We start from the raw sequence: 24,477 nt of genomic DNA, 5'->3' as shown, positions 1-24,477 counted from the left end.
AGCCATTCATTCTTGAAAAATATTGGTTGCTGTTTGAATCCCAGATTGCCCTTGACAATACTGCCAGTGTCATATTGACTCGATGAGAGTAAAGTCCATACCCTAACTCATAAGCTCTGTATTTCTCCTGCAATAGTTTTTGTGTCAGGGGCCTAGGGTCAGTCTGTTATATCTGGAGTATTTCTCCTGTCTTATCCGGTGTCCTGTGTAAATTTAAGTATGCTCCCTCTAATTCTCTCTCGCTCCCTGTCCCTCCCCTCCCGGAGGACCTGAACCCTGGGACCTTGCCTCAGGACTACCTGGCCTGATGACTCCTTGCTGTCCCCAGTCCACCTGGTCGTGCTGCTGCTCCAGTTTCAACTGTTCTGCCTGCGGCTATGGAACCCTGAACTGTTCACCGGACGTGCTACCTTGTCCCGGTCCTATGAAAAGCCAACTGACATCTACTCCTGAGGTGCTGACCTGTTGTACCCTCTACAATCACTTTGATTATTATTATTTGAACCTGCTGGTGGGGGGGGCTCGTTTGTGTTGGAGACCGATGAGTAAGTGTGTGTGTGTGCGAAAAACAATGCCCATAGATCTCAATTGCATAAAAACAATTGTCCGTCATTATATGTCATAGCAAAACATTTTCCTGGATCTAATTTGATTCATTTGTCAAATTAAGCAGAGAAAGTATTTGCAGACCAGCCACTACAAATCCACAATAGTTTTCACAATTACAGCTGTATCACTTCACGAGTAGGTCCTTAAATGAGGCGATCTGTGATTGGTACATCCGTTTTTTAAACTTTTAAATAAAGCCATTGATTCTTGAAGAATAGAACCGCTTTGTTGCTTTTTGAATCCCAGATTGCCTTTGTCAATATTGGCTGGCTCTGATGAGATCAAAGTCCATAGCCTAACTCATATGGTCTGTGTTAAAAAAAGGTCATCTGTGATTCAAAAAAACAACGAAGCTGTTACCCTGGCCTTTAAAGAGACACGCAACTTCATCTAAATCATACACCAGTGCCCGACCAGAACAAATAAACTCAAACTTGGTGTGTGTGTGTGTGTGTGTGTGTGTGTGTGTGTGTGTGACCTACGCCATAGGTCTCCTGAAGTCGTCTGGTAGTCTATTGACAAAGAGTGTGTGTAAATTGCTTCTGAGTGTTAAGCTGATAAGACAGCTCATTTGATCTGGGTTGCGTAATGTTACGTATCCGTGTAGTGTGTGTGTGTGTGTGTGTGTGTGTGTGTGTGTGTGTGTGTGTTCACGTTTCATACCACAGCTCATAAAATATGTCTACTCCTTGTTAAACAATCAACTGGAGTTTTATGCCACGCATGCAGTAGTTGCTTTAGTATTAGTGGCTTCTCCTTTGTTTCCCATGTGTTCCAGTCACTTCAATAAAATACTACGCAGTGTATTCATAGGTATTCATAAATAAGTGAGAGAATCAATTAAAAGTAGACTCAAATATAACTTTCTTTCTCGCTGATGTTCCAGATACCATAGTCAAACACGGTGGAATCTGAACCCACACTCCACTTCCCATAAAGCAAAGCTACCGTCTCTCTAGAAAGACACAATGCATGACGCTGGGGCTCATTGAAAAAAAGTCATTGTGACAACTGCAATAATACTCAGTATTATTGTGTGCGTGCGCGCGTGTGTGTACGTGTGCACACGTGAGTGTTGCACGCTGCGCTGCATGGCAATCCACATCAAATCAAAATCGAGCTGTACTTTATACAGCACATTTCAGACGTGGAATGAAACACAATGTGCTTCACAGTGGGGACAAAAGTATAAAAAACTATGAAAATAAAAAACTGAAGTATTTACTACACAACAAACATAAGAGGATTAAAAAGCAAAGCTAAAAGCAAAGCTAAAAAGGTGTGTGTTTAAGATCTCTTTTAAAAATGTCCACAGTTCTGGCCCCCAGCAGGTTCTCTGGCAGGCTATTCCAGAGGCAGGGGTCATAGTAACTAAAGGCTGTCTCTCCATGCCTCTTGGTCCCCCTCAGGTTCTCTGGCAGGCTATTCCAGAGGCAGGGGTCATAGTAACTAAAGGCTGTCTCTCCATGCCTCTTGGTCCCCCTCAGGTTCTCTGGCAGGCTATTCCAGAGGCAGGGGTCATAGTAACTAAAGGCTGTCTCTCCATGCCTCTTGGTCCCCCTCAGGTTCTCTGGCAGGCTATTCCAGAGGCAGGGGTCATAGTAACTAAAGGCTGTCTCTCCATGCCTCTTGGTCCCCCTCAGGTTCTCTGGCAGGCTATTCCAGAGGCAGGGGTCATAGTAACTAAAGGCTGTCTCTCCATGCCTCTTGGTCCCCCTCAGGTTCTATGGCAGGCTATTCCAGAGGCAGGGGTCATAGTAACTAAATGCTGTCTCTCCATGCCTCTTGGTCCCCCTCAGGTTCTCTGGCAGGCTATTCCAGAGGCAGGGGTCATAGTAACTAAAGGCTGTCTCTCCATGCCTCTTGGTCCCCCTCAGGTTCTCTGGCAGGTTATTCCAGAGGCAGGGGTCATAGTAACTAAAGGCTGTCTCTCCATGCCTCTTGGTCCCCCTCAGGTTCTCTGGCAGGCTATTCCAGAGGCAGGGGTCATAGTAACTAAAGGCTGCCTCTCCATGCCTCTTGGTCCTAGGCTTTGGGATAGTTAAAAGGCCAGTGCCAGAAGACCTGAGGGACCTTCTGGGTATATGAATTAAAAGCATGTCTGACATGTATTGGGCTGCACAATCATGGATTGATTTAAAAACCAATAGAATAATCTTAATGTATTCTAAAACTCACAGACAGCCAGTGCAGAGACATTAAAACCGGTATAATATATGCTCTCTGCCTGGTCTTGGTCAGTACCCGTGCTGCAGCATTCTGTTTGTTTTGCAGTTGACCAATGGCTTTCTTGGGTAGACCAGACAGGAGAGCATTACAGTAGTCAAGCCTACTTGTAATAAAAGCATGGATGAGTCTCACCTTGGAAATGTTCCTCAGGTGGTAAAAAGCTATATAGCTCACATGGAGACTTCTCTCAGCTAGATAGATAAAGCATCGGAGAGGATTAGGGAGGACAGGGGTCAGCTGGCCAGAAAGGATTTGGGGAGGAACACACAAGGAATGAGGTCTTTGCGCTTTAGTTCCGCTACATCAGCAGGAAACCAACAGGAGGAGGCAGCAGCCTTGTGGGAGATTAGCAGGAGATTTGGAGAAGAAAAGAACAGCCCTGTGAATGGAGTTCAATTCCTTTCGGCGAGCTGCACTAAGGCACACACAAGGCTCCCTCGATCCCACCCGAAATTAGGCACAGAGAACAGAAGACCCCCATAAACAGATTAAGGAAGACGGGGGGGGATGGCATTCCGCTACCCAGACGCTGAGAGGGTGGGATGAGAAGGAGGACAGGAGGGAATTTAGGGAGGGGAGGATAGAGGGAGGATGAGGGGAAGGAGGGTGAATGAAGGAGGTTAGGAGAAGAAGAGCGGATTATTAAGAGAGAGGAGGGTAGGATAGGGGGGAGAGGTAGGGGTAGGGCCGCCATAGCCAGTGTTATTTGTACATTAGACTAACTAGACTGGCATATTCCCTACTGGAGCTGTTTCTGTGGGAACGGCTAGCATGCTACAAATAATAATACCTGTCATAAATAATGTACCTTTTTTTACACAAGCACCACAGTAGGTGTGGACTTAGTAATTAGACTCTCTATCTTTCTTTGCCCAGACAGGAATGTGATAAGGAAGACCTGTTGACAGGTTTACCCTACAGTAAGTTTGGGTCTAGGATAGAGCTGGTTCTACCTGCTGTAAACCCTCCAGATGCCCTGCTAGCCCGAGGTTAGACCAGGGGCTCGCCTGGTTCAGTATCCCAGTTTCGATGCTCCTCAGATGGGTCAGTACTCACCCTGGTGTCAACGTTGGTGGGTCTGGGGCCGTGACTGAAGGCCTGTGCTGGGTCCTTGTGGTACACCTTCAGGCAGGAGTGATCCGTGATATTCCTGTGGGGGGGGGAACGTCCAGAGGGAAGATGAGGAGGCCAGAATATATCACCATTGGATAGTGGTCTCCTATACACAGACGTTGGTGTGTGCTCTGACATGGCTATGTCGTACACAGTCCACAGTCTGCTGTACTGAGCCATCCTGGTGTTGCGTTAAAAAAAAGTGTCCAGTGGTGTTACAGTGAAAAGGATCCCTCAAATAAATCAATAAAGCTGCGTCTCGTCTGCTGGTCTTTGTTTTCCCGTGTCAATTATTGCTCCTGTGCTGTCTACTACTGAGGCAGCCGGCGAGGAGTGAACACGTGATAACTTTTACAGCCCTGATTTTTAAAAAAAGGTTAGAGCTAGTCACAAAGTACACAACACACCGCCGCAAGAACACTACAGATAGAGATGGAGCCAGAATACTTCACTTTGAGCCTTTAAAATCACAGGGGGGCGGGGACGACTCATAATAATGGCTGGAATGGAGCTAATGGAATGGCATCAAACACATGGAAACCATATTTATTTGTATTTGATACCATGCTACTGATTGCGCTCCAGACATTACCATGAGCTCATCCTCCGCAATTAAGGTGCCACCAACCTCCTGTGTTCAAAATGGAGTATAATCGCCCAGTGTGCAGTAAGCTTGTATTCTACAGAAATATAAATATCATTTTTTTTTAAATGTAAAAACAGGTCCTGTATGAACTGTCAATTCATTGCCCTGGGTATTAAACAGTAACTTATATCTATTGTTGAATTTTATGATGTACCAGGAAGTGGGCAAACTGGGTGAAGGTGATTGGTGACTTGGTGGGCTTGACCGTGAGGGCAAGAAACCCTCGTCAGTGTTGTCTTATGAGTCATACCCCTCTGGAAAACTCAAAAGAACAAAGACGACTTAGTGTTTTTAAAAGGCCAGGCTAATGACAAAGCTACATGTGCCTGTACATGTGCCTGTACACACTTTCTGCACAGAGAGGAGAAGACACCACTGCTTAACACATGGGACACCACCACTTAACACACCCTGCAACTCTTCTGACGTTAAGTCTCGCACATAGAATGTGGCCAAGTTGGCTATAGCTCACTCACTCACTTTAAATCTGAGGCTCTGGAAGAAACAAGACTGTTTATAGGTTATTTTCCGATCCTTTTGTTCTGCCAACTGAGCAGCGATGAAACGTGTCAAAACAAATGAATTCGGCCCCAGCTGAACTTTCCACTTTCTTCTACCATCACATGGGTGTGAATGAGAGGAAAAAGAGGCTCGGAGACTGGTTGCGACCCAGATGGCAACCTATTTTCTATGTAGTACACTACTTTTGACCAGGGCCCATAGGCAAACCGATAAGGCTCTGGTCAAAAGTAGTGCACTATATAGGGAATAGGGCACCAATTGGGACTCACACACTGTGTTGTTTGGGTTTGTTTTGTTGGTGGTGGAACTAAAGGTTCTTCCACTACTGTAGGGCACCACATCCTGAGCCCTTTCATCCCACACAGCTATTGAGTTGACTGGAAAGTGTGGAGGAAGAGGATCTGTCGCAGGCTGCTTGCAGCCCGGGTCACTTCCTGTGCTGGGATAGCTCATTAGACAGGAAGTACTTAAAGAAGGGAGAGAGGAAGGCTGCTAGGTAGCTCTGAGGATCTTACACGGGTGAGACTGAGACGTTGGGAAGCAACCCCCAAATAACCTACTCTATAACCCAGTCTGGGAAAATAGAGACGAAACATCCACACACACATAGGTACTGGACAACAAAAAAAACACACACCCATTTACCTGACGTCGGTGAGCTCGTAGTACATGTTCCTCATATCGTCTTTGACATAGACAGCCACACTGGGAGACTCCAGCATCTTCATGGTGAGCTGCTGGGGAAAGGCACTCACAAACAGAGCCCTGATGGTGTCTCCGCTGGTGATCTCATTGGGCATCCGGATCTGCTTAGTCTCGTCTCCGTACTGCAGGTACAGCACGCCTGGGGAGAAGACAGGGAAGGAAAGGGGGTTAATGGAGGGTTACTGAGGGGTTAATGATTGGTTGATAATGATCTGGTGACTCTTAACCATGTAGATACAGAGGTGTCACACCAGTGTTGTGTCAATGACTTTGTCTCAAATGGCACCCTATCCCCCTTAGGCCTATAATTATAGTGAATAGAGTGCCATTTGGGACGCACAGTGTATTTATGTACTATGGTGCTTGTCTTTCTGTACTGTGGCCCACAGTCCTGTCCTATTATGTGCAGTCCGACATATACCACAAACACTACCTTTACTGTATTTACAATGAGTACCTACAATATCTTTACTGTATTTACAATGAGTAACTATAATAACTTTACTGTATTTACAATGAGTACCTACAATACCTTTACTGTATTTACAATGAGTACCTACAATATCTTTACTGTATTTACAATGAGTACCTACAATATCTTTACTGTATTTACAATGAGTACCTACAATATCTTTACTGTATTTACAATGAGTACCTACAATACCTTTACTGTATTTACAATATGTAACTATACTATATTTACTGTATTTACAATGAGTAACTACAATATCTTTACTGTATTTACAATGAGTAACTACAATATCATTGCTGTATTTACAATGAGTAACTACAATATCTTTACTGTATTTACAATGAGTAACTACAATATCTTTACTGTATTTACAATGAGTAACTACAATATCTTTACTGTATTTACAATGAGTAACTACAATATCTTTACTGTATTTACAATGAGTACCTACAATATCTTTACTGTATTTACAATGAGTACCTACAATATCTTTACTGTATTTACAATATGTAACTATACTATATTTACTGTATTTACAATGAGTAACTACAATATCTTTACTGTATTTACAATGAGTAACTACAATATCATTGCTGTATTTACAATGAGTAACTACAATATCTTTACTGTATTTACAATGAGTAACTACAATATCTTTACTGTATTTACAATGAGTAACTACAATATCTTTACTGTATTTACAATGAGTAACTATAATATCTTTACTGTATTTACAATGAGTAACTATAATATCTTTACTGTATTTACAATGAGTAACTACAATATCTTTCCTGTATTTACAATGAGTAACTACAATATCTTTACTGTATTTACAATGAGTAACTACAATATTTTACATGTTTTTAGAATGAGTAACTATAATATCTTTACTGTATTTACAATGAGTAACTATAATATCTTTACTGTATTTACAATGAGTAACTATAATATCTTTACTGTATTTACAATGAATAACTACAATATCTTTACTATATTCACAATGAGTAACTACAATATCTTTACTGTATTTACAATGAGTAACTATAATATCTTTACTGTATTTACAATGAGTAACTACAATATATTTTCTGTATTTACAATTAGTAACTATAATATCTTCACTGTATTTACAATGAGTGACGACAATATCTTTACTATATTTACAATGAGTAACTATAATATCTTTATTGCATTTACAATGAGAATTTAGATAATGGTGAGAAAGTTAAAGACCCATAAAACTATAAGCATGGGTGTGTATGTGTGCATGCCGGCGGATGCATGCAGCATGTGTGCTTAAGCAGTAAGTAAGTCATGCAGGTTGTAGGAGGGTGAGGTTGATGTGGGATGGAGAAAGGAAGAGGGATGTGGCTGGGTGTCGTAGGAGGGAAGGGCGACCATTAGCAAAGCATCGAACAGACAAGACACTGAACTCCCGAACTCTGGGTGCGGCTTCTGTCCTGCACTCCACCAAAGCATCGAACAGACAAGACACTGAACTCCCGAACTCTGGGTGCGGCTTCTGTCCTGCACTCCACCAAAGCATACGAAATACATTACACACTCACAAACAACACCCCGTGCCCACAGACAAGAACATACATTTTCAAAAAGACTGACGGCTTTAAAGACGTTATATGTCCATACAGGACAGTGCAAATAAAGAAGCCCGTGAGCTTGACTTTTGTATATTGTTTTCTAGTCGAAGCCTCGTCATCTGACGTATTATAACAGATGCGCAGCTTATAAATCACTGAAATCGGAGCTTCCTGTATGCAACAGAGTGCATACAGTACACATTGTGTGTCATTTAGGATCAGTCACTATGTAGTGTGCTGATAGAGAGGAGCTTTTCCTAACACGGAGTGGCTCCAGAAAAGGATCGGAGCAGCGAAAACGGCTACACGTTTCCAGAAATGTAACACAAGATCCTACAGGCTCTTTTAAAAAGAGAGGGAGGGACAAATCCAGGACATAAAAAGTGCTGAGCCATTCTACGGCACATACTTCTACGGCTCGACTAGGATAGACTTGTTAACAACTTAGCAAACGTCCGTTTGCCATCTAACTCGCTGCTCCTGTGTGTATTGTCAGATGAAGGACCACGCAGACCCTCCTAATCCGACGTGTGTTATTCAATGACTGGTTGTGCGTCCCACACACACACAAAAAAGCCTCTTTTTTTTTTAAAGGAGCGGGGCATTCCCAGTCCTTTTTGAGCTTGACTGACGAGATAGTAAAGTGTTAGAAAGAATAGGACGAGTCGAAGGGAAGTATTCGAACCCATGCCGACTCTGGCATACATGTGTGCCGAGGTCAGCGGCTGAAACCGCTGGACCACACAATAGTGTACTATTTTTTTTTTTTTTTTACCAGCGCCCATAGTGACTATATAAGGAATAGGGTGTCATTTGGAACACACACTTGGCTTCATATTCTATTATACATGCAATGGAAAATTCCCTCAAAACCAAACTTTAATTATCTCCTGAGACTTTGGATGGCTAAATTCTAGCGCAGAGTTGGATTGCAGGACTGTATGTGGCCGCTGATTGTCTGGTTTCACTCTCTAAATCAGAACCAAATGGCGTGGCTGCACAGCAAATGGTCAGGGGAGAACATACTTTGTCTACATCCCAAATGGCACCCTGTTCCCGATACAGTGCACTACTTTTGACCAGAGACCTGTGGGCCTTGGTCAAAAGTAGTGCACTATAAAGGGAACAGGGTGACATTTGGGACGAAGTCTTGGTTTCCAGGGCTTGCTGCTAGGTTTTATGACAGTCAGATCCTATTCCAGACTCGGCTCTTATGCATCTCCAAATGGAACCCAATCACCTTCAATTACGTTTATTTCAAATGCAGCACAAATAGAGTTCTTTATTTCCCTCTCTTCCACAATATAAAACACAGTACAGCAATAAAGAAATAACAGATCTCCCAAAACAACTACCACAGTACTGTAGTATAAATATGTTGTAGCACTACTACACATCAGCTATAAGTAACATAGAGAGAATAGAGAAACTCACTTGAATAGAGTCATTTCAAGATGTCCGCTACTGCAACTCCAGTCTTGTGTTAAGGAGTCTTCTGACTGAAGGCACTACTTCTACTGGCACAGGGCTCTTAAGGAAGACCAGATGTCTCTGGGGACACGACTGTGTGTGTGTGTGGGGGGGGAGGTTCCGGGGTGAAGTTTCCCCAAGGTACAGATTTAGGATCAGCTTCCCCTCCCCAATCCTTAACCTTAACCATTAGTGGGGAAAATGAAAAGCTGACCCGAGATCAGCAACCAGGGGGCCACCAGAGGAATGCTGGGTAATATGCCCTCTTTTCTCCACCCCCTTCATCCCCCGCATAACCCAATCTGCTGCCATAACGCGTTTGTGTTTGTGTGTGTGTGTGTGTGTGTGTGTGTGTGTGTGTGTGTGTGTGTGTGTGTGTGTGTGTGTGTGTAGTAGTAGTATATTATTGTAGATGTTTATGTACAATGTCTGCAATTCAGCATCTCAACCTAAGCAAGAACCCACTTTTGGCACAGAGCAGCATGCTTCCTGTTGGTTAAAGGGGTGTGCTGCCCAAATGTAAACAAGTCATTTCGAGGCACTTGAAGTAAATGAAATGAGTCAACCTAAAGTCACATTAAACTAAGATGTGTGTCCTCTGCTTACATTTTCAAATAAGCTTTTTAAGAAGCCGTATCCTGTGAGGCTCAGAGGCTGATTACATGTTGAGATGATGAGAGTTGAAGCACTCTCTCTCTGTTTAGTTCATCAAAATTAAATGACTCTCTCTTAGAAGAACTGCAGCATATGAATACAACTCTACACAACTGAAGGCGTTTGTCATATTGATGCAAATGAAGTGCCCTTTGCGTTGTTAACAAACCCCATTTCTAATCCTGCCAATAACAGTGTGTGCGTCTGTGTGTGTGTCTGTGTGTGTGTCTGTGTGTGTTAAACAGGATGGCATATTGTTGGAGGATTCTGTAATCTCACTATGCTAAGGAAATTAATTCTAATTAAGGCTAGGAGCAAGCAGGCGAAGCAAAGGGTGAGGAGGAGTGTGTGTGGGGGGGAGTGAAGTGAAGTGTATTTGTGTGTGTGTGTGTTTGTATGTGTGTTTTTAAGAAAAAGCTAGCAGTCCTTGGTCTGTGTGGTTAATAGCCTCATAATCACAGTGTGGTCATGTTGCGGTCGCCTACCTAGCGAGCGGTCCCTGGTCTGGTTGGTGGAGCGCACTACGGGCAGGCTGGCACGGGAGCGGCTGCCTCTAGTGAAGGCAGAGGGGGCATCAGCCTCTGACATGGTGTCCAGAGACTCCAGAGAGGCCAGGGAGAGGTGCTCAGGCTGCTCCCCTACAATGGAGCTGCTGGGGCCGTGCGCAGGGCTTCTGCTCTGGGGGGGGGGAGAAGAGGAGAAAGAGGGTAAATTAGAGGGGTCATGATACACAGGAACAGGGTTGGAAAAACTCTGGTAACTTTGAAAGTTTACCGGAATATTGCAACCCTACATAGGAAACGAACACAAACGGAAACACAATTATTGTAGGACAATTTTGTCCATCAAAACCAGCACAACACTGTGCTGCAAGCACCATTCTTCAACTAACAAAGCCATCTGAACCACACGATAGTGTTAATGCTTTTTTCTAAAGCTGCATTATGCAGAAATCACTCCGCCAATTCCCTGGTTGCCTAATTTCAATTTATGTGACAAAACAAGCATGTATATCATTCCATCTAAACTGTACCATCTAAACCGCTGTATTTTGAGGTGTCTGAAGCTGGTATACAAAACTGAAAGTAAAAGAACGGGAAGCATAGAAATAGTGCACTTAGAACAGATATGCCGCTTCTTAGAGTTGCTCTCAATGAGAATGACGGATCTATAACTAACATTTCTAGGTGAATTTGGTCAGGTCGCCCAAAAAGTTACATATTGCAGCTTTAAGAGAAAGATAAGCTTTTTAACTACAACGTTAAACACAGTGAAAACCCCAGTGTCATTTTTTGACTCCTTGCCATGCATTCCAGTCTATTTGGGAGTCATTTGTTTGCAGACACACAGACTGACACCACCTGCTATATTTCACACAAGCACACACACTATGATTTTCGCAGTTGCAAAAAACAAGGGGGGAGGGGCAGTAATTTTGGTGTGCTGGATATCCCCCGCCCCCCTTTGACTAATGTGGACAGTGTTTTTGGCAGGAGAACACAGATCAGGTGAGGGGAGGTGGAGAGGGCAGGAGAGCAAACGCACACGCACACACACACACGTGTTAGTTGGGATGCAGACAGAGCCACATGCCCAGGCATGATGCAGATAAGACACTCCCTGTTGTATTTTCACACTATGATTTTCCATGTTGCAGCTGCTAAAAAACAAACAAGACAAGCGGTCCCTAAGCCTTATCATGCATGTTTCTCTCTTGCCAAGCCTCACACAACTTTAGTGAAGGGTTAATACCCACACTACCATGCTTTTTTTTGCTTATGGTGCAGGTAGTTACAGGCCCAAAATCGACATTGTAGAAAAAAAACACAAATAACTCCAGCGCGCGCCATTTTTCTTTCCGGTCAGAGATCTTTTTCAAGCTTCGCACAACAACCGAGGGGAAAGGGTGGTGGACTCACCAATGAGTCCACCAGGCAGGCAGTCCTGTGGGCCTGGCAGAGTAATAGAGAATGTGGAGCTCATTGAGGATCTTGGTAGTGTTGTAGGGTGTGCCAGGCTGACAGTGTGACTAACACGGAGAGGAGAGTACACAGAGAGCCCTTTATCAAGCTAATGGCTCCACGGACACAGCCAGGTTAACTACACAGTCATTGCGCACACGCACACGCATAAACACACACACAAAGCACTCTGAAAGGTGATGGTGAGTGTGGGGTGTTGGGGAGAGGGGAGAGGGGGGAAGGGGAAGCGGTGGGGCAGTAATTTGCATGTGCTGGATACCCCCCCCCGGCCCTTTGACTAATGTGGACAGTGTTTTTGGCAGGAGTACACAGATCAGGTGAGGGGAGGTGGAGAGGGCAGGAGAGGTCAACACACACACACAGGCCAGTTGTGATGCAGACAGAGCCACACGCCAAGTCATGATGCAGATAAGATAAAAGGCAGACTAACTGTGTGGGGCAATTGGATTTTCAGCAAGTACCTCTGAATGTCAAGCTCAGAATGGAGAGAAGACAACATGCCCTGTAATGACTGATGAGAGAGAGAGAGAGAGAGAGAGAGAGAGAGAGAGAGAGAGAGGAAGGAAGAAGCAGGGAAGTGGGGAAGGGGAGAGATTGAGGAGAGGCAGATGGTCATCCAACATATCAAGAAACACAGCAATGTGAACAGAACAGAAAAGGTCACAATCGGAAATGCTCCTGTGTGTCCAATACGTGTGAGATCATCTCGTTTTGGAGCGAGATGCTAGCGTACTATGCAGTATCTGCTCTCCAGCAGCTCCAACTTAACAACCGCCTAATCCCTTGCTTTAAATAGCTGTATGATTGTGTTGAATAGTCATCACTCTTCTCACCAGCGCCCTCGTTATTATCCAGACTAGCTCTGTGCTGAGTCACCGTATGATATTGTTGACTTGATAAGACGTGTAACCTTCGGTGTCACCACCACAGGCGGGACCTGTCACCTGACACAGCAGCAGCATCCTCTGTCCATATCTGGTCAAAGGGTAGTGCACTACATAGGGAATAGGGTGTAATTTGGCACGCTGACTGAGCACTGGGAACACCAACTCCATTAGAATACGCTTACTCCATCTATATTGAGTAGATAGTTAAGGTCCTTTATATGCATGGCCCAGGATGAGTCACGTGGAGGGTCAGGTTGAGTTGACGTGTCATCCGAAACCATGATGCATGCTCAGTAAGTTGAACCGAATTGTAATTATTTATGAGTGAAATGTCATTATTTATGAGTTTACCCAATTATGTTGAGGTAGATACAGTACCAGGCTGCTACTCTGAAAACCAGGCAGTGTTATACAGTATACAGTACATGCGACACGTGGTAGAATACTTACTGGGGCTGAGCAGAACGGAGCGAGATGCTTGAGCCAATCAAGGCTCTTCAGTGGGATTGTATTATGTGGATAAAATGGAAGATAGACCTACCACCTCTCTGGGGATAGTGGTGAAGGAGTTTACACACAACACCAAATGATAAGGTGTCCATCGGATGAGCTTAGCGGGTTATTTCCTCCCCCGCACACACAGACACACAGACACACACTCTCTCTGGCAGGTGCTCTACTTGGCACCCCTCTATCACAGAAAAGCCACTTCCTGTTCCCGCTGAAACCACTTCCTGTCATGGCTACAGATGTGAAAACCACGGTTTAACCTATGATTACAACCGCCTACCTGCTGTTAGACACATCGACCCGGTCACGGCTGGGAGGAGAGACCTAAATTCCACATGTAACTCTGTGTGGCTTAGTTAGCTATGACAGTCAAGGGTAACCACAGTGCACTTACTATTTTAACACTGAGTATCATATCATATTTAGATCATTTACTGCACAACAGACATGAAACGTGTAAAAACACATGGCACTGAGAAGTGAGCCAGTGTCATACAGACATAAATACAATTCTCACTTGTAAAGATATGTAGAAGTTACTGTGAAATTGATGAAAAAAAAAAGTTTAAAAAAATTATTGAAGTACAGTTCAAGTTCAATGTCGATGATTTTGTCAGGGGTTTTCAAAGAGGTACTGCAGTGGGTCCGTGGACAGATCTCCCCCAAAAATGTTTTACATTTCATTTATTTATGAACATTACTAACAACAGATCAAACTCATTTTGGCCAAGGGATCTGTGGAATAAGTTTAGAGGGTGTAATATAATAGAATGTAATATTATTCATCAAAAATGTATGTTCTTAACCCTGGGCAACATGGGCCTGGGAGGCTCACCGGGATATTGGTATCCACAGTATCAATTTCAACTCAATACTTTACAATTTTTTTTTTTTTTTAATTCTTTACATAAATACACTGTAATTCAAGTTTTAAAACTGCACAGTTTTCTCTCTGAAAAATGTTCCTTCCCAGAGCCCGAGAGTTGGTTCGTCCGGGCCACGCACTTCCGAAGTCAGAGTAAAACTCCTTTTATGCTATTTTTATCTCACTTGAGTTGTGTTCTGATAGAAAATCTATCACAAAAGGGGTCCACGGCCCCAAAAAGTTAGAAAATCTATGGATTATGTAGCCTGACTACTCACACTAAATTCTTCCCCTGCTCTGTCTTTCGATAAATACTTTAGTCTGAGACTGCCATCATGGAAGTAATTTGTGGTGACGAGGGGCGATGTACAAAACAAAATCATCAGCGACTGGAACGTCTCTAACCAGACTCTCAAAGCCAATGACACATTTTCAAACCGCCCCTTTACCCACGTGTTCTCACTCTGGCCCAAGCAAGCCATTGGTTTCTGGACCAATCGGATGGCCCCGAATGTGTTCGCATTCGGTGAAGGGTCGGGAATGTACTCAGATCCAGAAAAGAAGCTAACGTCCACGGGCGTGGCGTAGCGTTTGGCCAGGCAAATGATTATGACTTTTGGGAAGAAATTAATCAAACACATTCAGTCTGAATAGCATTACAATATCAAGGTAATTTAATATAATTATGATATTATTCCGTGAGAACATGTTCTGTTCTCACCTGACTTCAAAGTCTATACAGAAGAATGAATCACGAGGTTTATAAAAAAAAAATATGCTCGGGCGTGCCTTTGAGTTGCAGTTTCTCCATTGTTCCCGTTTTATTTCCAAAATGGTTTCCCGAGGCAGGGTCCATTGGGCTTTGCCGCACATAAAAGTGTTTGATGTCTGATGCGTTGTTATACTGAATGACATTGAATACATTCCTTTTTTAAATAAATGTCTTTATTACTCTAGCGCCGTCAAATGTAAGCATTGGTTTAGCTGCTATACATTAGCTTTACTGGCTCTTTACTGATTTAGCTAAATTGAGATTTTTTTATAGTAGCATTTTACTTTGTGTGTGTGTGCGTGTGTGGATGGGTGGGTGTGTGTTGTGTGCACTCTGACTCTTTGTTCTTTGTTCCAGGAAAGCTGACCTGTATCCAGGACATCCTACTACTGTCATTCACGGAACAACGGTCCGACGTGCTGCCATCAAAGGTAAAAGTCAGGTCTGTGTGCGCGTGTGCACAGTGCCAGTGGCGGGGATACTGCATCTACAGCTTTTCAAAAGTCTCAAATTAGGTACAGTTTGGTTCATAAAGCCGAAGAACATTTTCTGGATTCACAAACGATCAGATATTCCACAAAAAAAAAAACGTATGGATGAAAAGCCAACATAAAACACAAAATTCCATAAGATTGTCTAAACATCTAGTCCTGACACATACATTAAAGGAAAAATCCACTCAAAAATGACCTTTTGTTCGTTTTTTCGTCAGTCCACTATTGATACAGTCCCAAAATGTTTTGCCTGTCAGCAGTCAGGTTTTCAAGATATTGGACTTTCAAGAAGCAAAGTGTCACCTGCCACATCATCACGATGATGCGTTTTGCTTTAAGATTGTGTGTCTTGGTTTCAGCCAGACGAGCAGATGTACAGTGCAGTGCCAAGACGTGGTGATTCAATTGAATTATGATAGTTAAAAATAATCACTGCTTCTATCAAAGACTTGCTGTGGCAGCCAATTCATGGAGAATATAGTCATGCCTGCCAGGGGGCTGGACTGATTTCTGCGAAACAGAATCAACTTCACAAGTAACATTTTCTAGTATTTGTTTAAGACCGCTTAAAGCACCAGGTGGTGTAGAGAATGACAGACATAGGATCTATGGCAATGTCCAAAATCTGGCTTGCCTACTACTGACTTAAACTGCATACCGTGTACTAATCGTACCACATACTATTTAGAACGTACCGTTTAGTAAAAACAATAATGCATTAAGCAACACGTACCAGCATACTAGGCTGAGAATTACTGAAAATGTGTCATCTAATGGGCAATTGCGTTGATTCCTGCCATTGGTTCCATTGGGTACAGCGCGTCCCCTCAGCTGATTATCAGCTGTTGTCAAACACCAAGTCACGACTCTCTTTCTCAATTAGTGTACAGCGAATTCTACTGGATGAAAAGTCTAAATTAGTAAAACACCCTGGCATTTAAAGCCTATTACATTTTAGAAATGGCACATACTGTAAAACATTATTTTTTTCCTTTCGCATAACCAAAATGTCAAGGAATTATACTCTATTCGTTATTTATGAGTTGAATTAGAAACAAAGACATGACTAGTTAATATCCAGGTCTATTTTGGTGTATCACTCTCACACACACACACACACACTTTTGCTTACCAAACTTCTCCTCTTTCAGACATTAAAGTGTGTGCAAAAGCTCATCAAGTTTAGGCCCCACACTGGTGATGTCAGCAAGCCTTTTCACTTAAAGCAGAAATCCACTGGTTGTGGGCAGTCCCTATGTCACCCCACCTCTTGTGTTGTGTTTTCACATTGAACGAAAACAAGGAGGCTGGTCGTACGATGCTCTGGGCTGGCATTCTGGGCAAGGTGTGCCTTTTCACTAAATCCCGCCCACTCAAATTACATTGGTAGAGAGAGAGGAAGTGGGAATTAACTTTCTAAAGCCCCTAAAGATAAACACAGCAGACGTAGCCATCAAGCCACGAAGTTAACAGGCTAACTTGGTTATAAAGGCAACCCAGCAATGCCAACACTGATCTGAACAGGGGAACCTTGGCCATTTCTTTGTCCCTCTTCAGAAAAATTACAGTGATATGAAATAATTAAAGATTGCTTGCGTCCCTGAGCTGAGAGCATGTTTATTTTCTGAAGCAGAGGTCTCACAGGGCGGCGGGTGAGTGATAACAGCAACACAGAAGCCAGGTACCGAGAGGCAAATGCAGCAAGTTACAGATGTAGGATCTTAATTTGATCACTCTTTTGTTGCTAAGAATTTTCTTGCACAGCAGAAGATGCAAACTTGTAGTGTATTTGAGTTTTAAAAAGGCTTCTAAAGTTTGTCCTTTCCACGTTGAAATGTCAGACTTGATTTGCCCTAACGAAAAACGTATCAACCTCTTCAAAAATGTCCATTAATTATAATTTCCTGTTGCTGCAGGATTATATTCCTGCTGTAGCAAACTGGCTCAAATTAAGATCCTACATCTGTAACTTGAACCTTGCACAACCCGAAGAGACACAGTCCTTTAATAACTATACATCTATGTGTTAACCCTGTCCAATCTGAGCAACTCTGTTATCTGTACGTCTACATGGTCCATGCAGCTACAACAGGGCAGATGTTCAGCTAGACATGGTAAACCCAAAAAGTTTTGCTGAATACGTGACCTGACCAGGAAGAATGCAAGACCTGTGAGACACTGTATGGCTCACAACCAAACACACCACGGCAAACACACCATGGCAAACACACCATGGCAAACACACCACTCACTACTCTAAAGACAGTGGTCTGAATTCCCAGATCATCTCAGAGATGGCTCCATTTGGGTACAGTGCAGCTCAGGTTGCGTACCAAATGCTACTTCCTATATAGTGCAATACTTTTGGCCAGAGCACCATGGGGAATAGGGTGCCATTTGGGACGTTGACCCAGTGTTAATAACATTATACACCAGAATCCCCTTGTCATCCCTTCCCATTCATTACAGCTGTGTCCTCCTCCCTACGACATTCCACCTTTAATCCCACTACGTCCAAATCCTCAGATGACCTCCTCTAGACAGAGTGCCTGCCTGGCCTGGACAGGGCTGGCTAATTGGTTCGTTAAAAGGGGTCGGACTTCACAGTATCAACAATCAAAGCCAATCACGCGTTCTATAGAGAAAGCCCCTCTACGTGGTGTTCAGGCGGTTTGCACTGTGGCTGCACATGACAGCATGCCAAATTCCTCGGCTATTCCTTTCTTGTAGTCCAAGCAGACAGAGCAGATGGAATATAAAATTCCTCACCCTTACATGTCTGTCAGTAAATACGTTTTCATGGCAAAATGACAGAAGTAGGAGTTGTAGTCCAACAGGATAGAGCACATACAGTAGATGCATTCAGAAGGTTGAGTAGCTGCTTTGTTTACTATGTATGTCCCTCTATCATTCTGCAGTCATAAGATCTAGAGTCCAGAGATAGTGGCTACCTTCACAATGGGTTAGCTGTGTGAACGTGCCTCCAATCAGAGATGGTGGCTACATTCACAATGGGTTGGCTGTGTGAACATCCCTCCAATCAGAGGTTAGGCTGTGTCCCAAATGATACCCTATAAGTGGGCCCTGGTCAAAAGTAGTGCACTTTACATGGGACAGGGTGCCATGTGAGATGCACTCTTAGTCCATATGAGACCACATGACAATAACAGGTCTATTGACCTTCCCAGATCTATGTTGATCTCTTTCTGCAACTTTGACATTTGAACAACTGATTTGGCCCAGCCATTCGATTACATTCACTCAGGCAGACCTAAAACAGACACACACATCGACCTCTGTGTGCATGCACTGAGAGAGCCTATAAAAAAAAAACATATTAGCCCGAGCAAACAAACATAGCAACCTATGCATTAGAGGCATACGTGCTCAAACACCATAGCTACAATCCTGATTATACGCACGAGAGTTTAAATGTAACTCACAGTTAGAAGACATTTAATAGAATTATATAGAATCGATGATATTTACAGTAATTAACAGCACAGTGAATATCACCCTCATTCACAGCTTTCCAAATCCTAGTCTAGTGGAAACTCCCCTGGTCTGGTCTGAACTGAACACACACACACTTCCTGCTCTGTTATTCTAGACCCACTGTTCTGTTCTCATCTGGATGGATGGTGGTGACTCCCCTTTGGCAGCCAAGGCAACCCAGGACAAACTCACATGGAAGTCCTATCACCACCATGGTGTCGGGGGAGAGCAGCCAAGGCAACCCAGGACAAACTCACATGGAAGTCCTATCACCACCATGGTGTCAGGGGAGAGTAGCCAAGGCAACCCAGGACAAACTCACATGGAAGTCCTATCACCACCATGGTGTGGTGGGGGGAGAGCAGCCAAGGCAACCCAGGACAAACTCACATGGAAGTCCTATCACCACCATGGTGTCAGGGGAGAGCAGCCAAGGCAAAACAGGACAAACTCACATGGAAGTCCTATCACCACCATGGTGTCAGGGGAGAGTAGCCAAGGCAACCCAGGACAAACTCACATGGAAGTCCTATCACCGCCATGGTGTCAGGGAGAGAGCAGCCAAGGCAACCCAGGACAAACTCACATGGAAGTCCTATCACCACCATGGTGTCAGGGGAGAGCAGCCAAGGCAACCCAGGACAAACTCACATGGAAGTCCTATCACCACCATGGTGTCAGGGGAGAGTAGCCAAGGCAACCCAGGACAAACTCACATGGAAGTCCTATCACCACCATGGTGTCAGGGGGAGAGCAGCCAAGGCAACCCAGGACAAACTCACATGGAAGTCCTATCACCACCATGGTGTCAGGGGAGAGCAGCCAAGGGAAGTGTATGTGGAGAGCCAGGACATACAGTGGATCACACACACACACACACACTACTCAAAATCAACACCCATCTGTAAAAACGTCTGACTTATGCAACAAAGAAAGATGTATCTTTGTGCACTGAGAAGAGATCTATCTCTGAGCAGTAATGGATTTACAAGTTTGGCAGTGTGTTTCAGCAAAAATGAATAGCCCCGAAAAAGTTCCCTTTGATCTCTATAGCCTCCCGTCTCATAGAAACAGGTCTTGAGGGAAGGAAGAAGACAGAAAGATGACATCGGTCCCCCAGAACAGATAAGACCTCAGCCTGGTCGGCCTGGCTAACCCTCAGGGGTTCAGTGGGCCGGTATATAATTGGTGTTTTGCACATAATTATCATTATTTGGCCAATAGTCGTGGTCTTGAGGGGAAAAAAATGGGCCAGTGTTTGGAAAATCCCAGGCCGATTTCTGGTCCCAGTCCCCCCCTGGCCACTCCTCGGGCAGGATGAGACAGAGACCCTAACCACAACTACGGTATATACCGAATACTGGGGTATCTGGAAATTGCCACGGGATGGTTTTTCAATACTGTCAATACCGTTGGAACAATTGAATGAATTTTCAATACATTTGTATATTTAAATAAATATGTTAGGAGATAAAGCAGATCGCGCTCTTCATTTCAACTGTCACATTATTTTACATTATGAAGCTTACTGTAGTTCCCCAGAACAGTTGAGCCAGTCACGTGTTTGTTTGTAAATAGCCCAACGGGAGAAAGCGGGAGCAGGTGAGTCCAGATTTGAATTGACAGGGGGTCGCGTTTAATATGGAAAGTCCAACAGTTTTTTTTGTTTCAATATAGTGACCAGGGACGTGCAACTATAGTTTTCCTTCACAGAAAATAGGTTAGTAGATTTAGTTTCATCCGATGACAACAGAAGTACAATGCTATTTGGCTGGCAGCCACACAAGTAAATAAGCTTAAAATCAAAGTATTTTTTTGCAAAAACGATGCATGGCCATCATATTTCTAATGTTTATCGTAGAAAGGATGTAGCCAGCTACATTTCCTAATGTTTTGCTTAAAGTTGACCTTGCATTTTACAGGAGAAAAGTAGGCTGGCTACACTGAGAAAAGTACTGGAGAAAAGTAGGCTGGCTACACTGAGAAAAGTACTGGAGAAAAGTAGGCTGGCTACACTGAGAAAAGTACTGGAGAAAAGTAGGCTGGCTACACTGAGAAAAGTACTGGAGAAAAGTAGGCTGGCTACACTGAGAAAAGTACTGGAGAAAAGTAGGCTGGCTACACTGAGAAAAGTACTGGAGAAAAGTAGGCTGGCTACACTGAGAAAAGTACTGGAGAAAAGTAGGCTGGCTACACTGAGAAAAGTACTGGAGAAAAGTAGGCTGGCTACACTGAGAAAAGTACTGGAGAAAAGTAGGCTGGCTACACTGAGAAAAGTACTGGAGAAAAGTAGGCTGGCTACACTGAGAAAAGTACTGGAGAAAAGTAGGCTGGCTACACTGAGAAAAGTACTGGAGAAAAGTAGGCTGGCTACACTGAGAAAAGTACTGGAGAAAAGTAGGCTGGCTACACTGAGAAAAGTACTGGAGAAAAGTAGCTACACATCAGTCAGAGCGCTGTCTGCTGATAGAATGCCTGTTCGTAAATTCTCACCCGAGTTTAGAAGTGCAACTGAAGCACAAAATTAGTCTGATGCCGAGCAGAAAATACAATAAGAAGCATTTTAGATCTGTAGTTAGATTTTTTTTCCTGTGTGAAAAATGAAGAATTCTGCATGAATGCGACCGCTAAGTTTAACTTGCTAGTTATGGCTGAATGACGGGGCATCATATTGTGTTAGCTTTCTGCCATGTTTGAGAAGTCAAAGCCTTTTGGATGAGTTATCGGTACAACTGCCACTGCTATCTTTTGATTTCCTTGCGTTTTTTTCTCCTCTCCGTTCTCGGCCCCGTCTGCTCTTCCCCAATCTTCTCCGAGCAGAGCAGGTAGGCCCGTTGCCCTAGGGACTCCAGACTCCACACAGACACAGCTTGTACACGTGCCGCTCCAGAGCCAGTACTGTTCTTCCTTCAGACAAGCATTCGTCAAAACTTTGTTCATTTGCACATCTCTCGTTCACATTCGCTTGTAAATGTCCAAACTCACCAAAAATAACATACGGTACCTCCTACATATATATGTATAACTTTATGAGCTGGATTGCCTGTCTTATCAATATGTTTATTTTCGTTTGTGCTCGTTAGCATATTTAGCTAGCAGCCTCCGTGGAAATGTGCTATTACTTGTGCTAATCTTGTTAGCATTCTGGTAATAGAAGGCCAATGGGTTTTATGCATTTTTTTTGGTACCCCCTTATGTACTAAACCGGTAATAGCATAAATCCTCGGATGAGAGAAGGACGGTAATGAGGATATCAAAATCTGGATACAGCCCAACCCTAATTCACCACAGTTTTACTACTAAATTAGCTAGCATTTACCTTAATAGCAAGTTCATTTCCATTATGTTGCACAGTATTTAAGTTACACGAGAACAGTAATGTCTGAAAGGCTGGAGAAAGGTTGGAAATAATACGAGGTTGTTAGTCAGGGGATACGGTGCACGCTGCAGGGTCAATTAACTGCTACTGTTACTGCTGCTTGCAACTGTCGTGCAACTTGGGGGTTATGCAAGTCAGAGTTTTACAGGTTCTTTGCAGATCATTTACTCATTACTGTACTTTCCATGCATCCACACCAGACACTTGCATGCACACACACACACCAAGTATTTGCTGACGGCGCTCTGGCATCACATCCTGTCCAGACTTGCTCCTTAATGTCATAACATTAGCACAACATGATCCCTGCTGATGTTTCCGGCTTTCCCGTAATAACTGCTCTGCTAGTTTTCATTGGGGATCCACACACACACACACACACAGACACAGACACACACACACACACACACACACACACACTCTCAGTCCTGTCATCCTCAACTGAACTTCTCCAGTCTCCAGAAAGTGTGTCCTGGCCAGTGTAACCATAAACCTCTCTGGGTTCACTGATGAATCTGAAGATGGGAATATGGCTTGGAGCCTGTAGTCAGAAGTTCTCAGAACAAAGAAAGCCTTATCAAGCACATGCCCACAGCGCTGCTTGTTCTTTCAGGTCAAACACACACACACATGTGCAGACACACATGCAGGCAAACACAAACCCAGAGAGACACACACACAAATCACATGCGGGCACATAAGCACACACACCAGGGTTGTGGGTTCGTTGCATGGACAACGTAATCCAATATGTATGAACTGTAATTTCCATATTACTGTATCTTTAGGCCTATACATTAAAATACAGCAGACTGAAGACAGGGGAAAAGGTGATGAGAAATGTGAGATATTAGCTTGGTTACATAGCTAAGCAATATCTGATTAAATACACATTTGTTGGCCGTGCCTAATATGAAAGGTCGTCTTAGCATCACATCTCCCACATTCTCTCATAATTCATTTAACGGCTCATCTGAGAATAAATCACCAGGTATGCGTCCCAAATGGCACCCTTTTCCCTATATAGTGCACTACATTTGACTAGAGAGTGCCATTTGAGACAGACCCTAGTTGTAGTTTCTTCAGAGTAAGGAAACATTGCAGGGGCCTGATCCCCATTATGAAGGTGTTATATTAAATTTCCGTAGTTGCCATGGCGCTGTGAGGATGCCTAGGCAGAGAGCTCTGTAAATAATGTACATATTTTTGCTAGTTGTAAGTGATAAAAAATATTTTTCAGGTGTTTTTGAGCAACGGATTTGCAGATTGACTGACAGGTCAACTCTTTTTTGGCTTGGCTAACTAGCTGGAAAAAAGGCATCTGGACTAGAGGTCGACCGATTAATCGGAATGGCCGATTAATTAGGGCCGATTTCAAGTTTTCATAACAATCGGGGGGTGTACACCTTTATTTAACTAGGCAAGTCAGTTAAGAACACTTTCTTATTTTCAATGACGGCCTAGGAACGGTGGGTTAACTGCCTTGTTCAGGGGCAGAACGACAGATTTTTACCTTGTTAGCTCCGGGATTCAATCTTGCCACCTTACAGTTAACTAGTCCAACGCACTAACCACCTGCCTCTCATTGCACTCCACGAGGAGCCTGCCTGTTACGTGAATGCAGTAGAAGCCAAGGTATAAAAAACGATCAATCAATCAATCATAATCACTTGTTAACTACACATGGTTGATGATATTACTAGTTTATCTAGCGTGTCCTAGGGGGATGATTTAACAGAAGCGCATTTGCGAAAAAAGCACAATCGTTGCACGACTGTACCTAACCATAAACACCAATGCTTTCTTAAAATCAATACACAGAAGTATATATTTTTAAACCTGCATATTTAGCTAAAAGAAATCCAGGTTAGCAGGTAATATTAACCAGGTGAAATTGTGTCACTTCTCTTGCGTTCATTGCACGCAGAGTCAGGGTATATGCAACAGTTTGGGCATCCTGGCTCATTGCGAACTAATTTGCCAGAATTTTACGTAATTATGACATAACATTGAAGGTTGTACAATGTAACAGGAATAATTAGACTTAGGGATGCCACCCGTTAGATAAAATACCG

General features: G+C 43.5%; 1 protein-coding gene across 13 annotated transcripts in view; it reads right to left on the bottom strand.

The window, feature by feature from the left end:
• si:ch211-285f17.1 (sickle tail protein homolog) overlaps positions 1-24,477 on the bottom strand; it is a 178,353-nt gene that overhangs the window by 33,573 nt on the left and 120,303 nt on the right. For 9 of the 13 annotated variants that reach the window (XM_024393080.2, XM_024393084.2, XM_024393085.2 and 6 more), the window contains exons 3-6: positions 12,431-12,511; positions 10,504-10,696; positions 5,765-5,963; positions 3,895-3,988 (exon numbers count right to left, since the gene is read on the bottom strand). In XM_024393080.2, coding sequence (XP_024248848.1) covers positions 3,895-3,988; positions 5,765-5,963; positions 10,504-10,696; positions 12,431-12,511 — 567 coding nt within the window. Of the gene's footprint in view, positions 1-3,894; positions 3,989-5,764; positions 5,964-9,328; positions 9,424-10,503; positions 10,697-12,430; positions 12,512-24,477 lie in introns of those variants that run through there. The other 4 variants (XM_024393079.2, XM_024393081.2, XM_024393088.2 and 1 more) reach the window with 2 other exon arrangements.

Source organism: Oncorhynchus tshawytscha, linkage group LG29 (assembly GCF_018296145.1).
Source record: "Oncorhynchus tshawytscha isolate Ot180627B linkage group LG29, Otsh_v2.0, whole genome shotgun sequence".
In the NCBI taxonomy this organism is placed as follows: Eukaryota; Metazoa; Chordata; class Actinopteri; order Salmoniformes; family Salmonidae; genus Oncorhynchus; species Oncorhynchus tshawytscha.
Note: the sequence above shows the minus strand (reverse complement) of the source record. Positions and strands in the feature narration are given on the sequence as shown.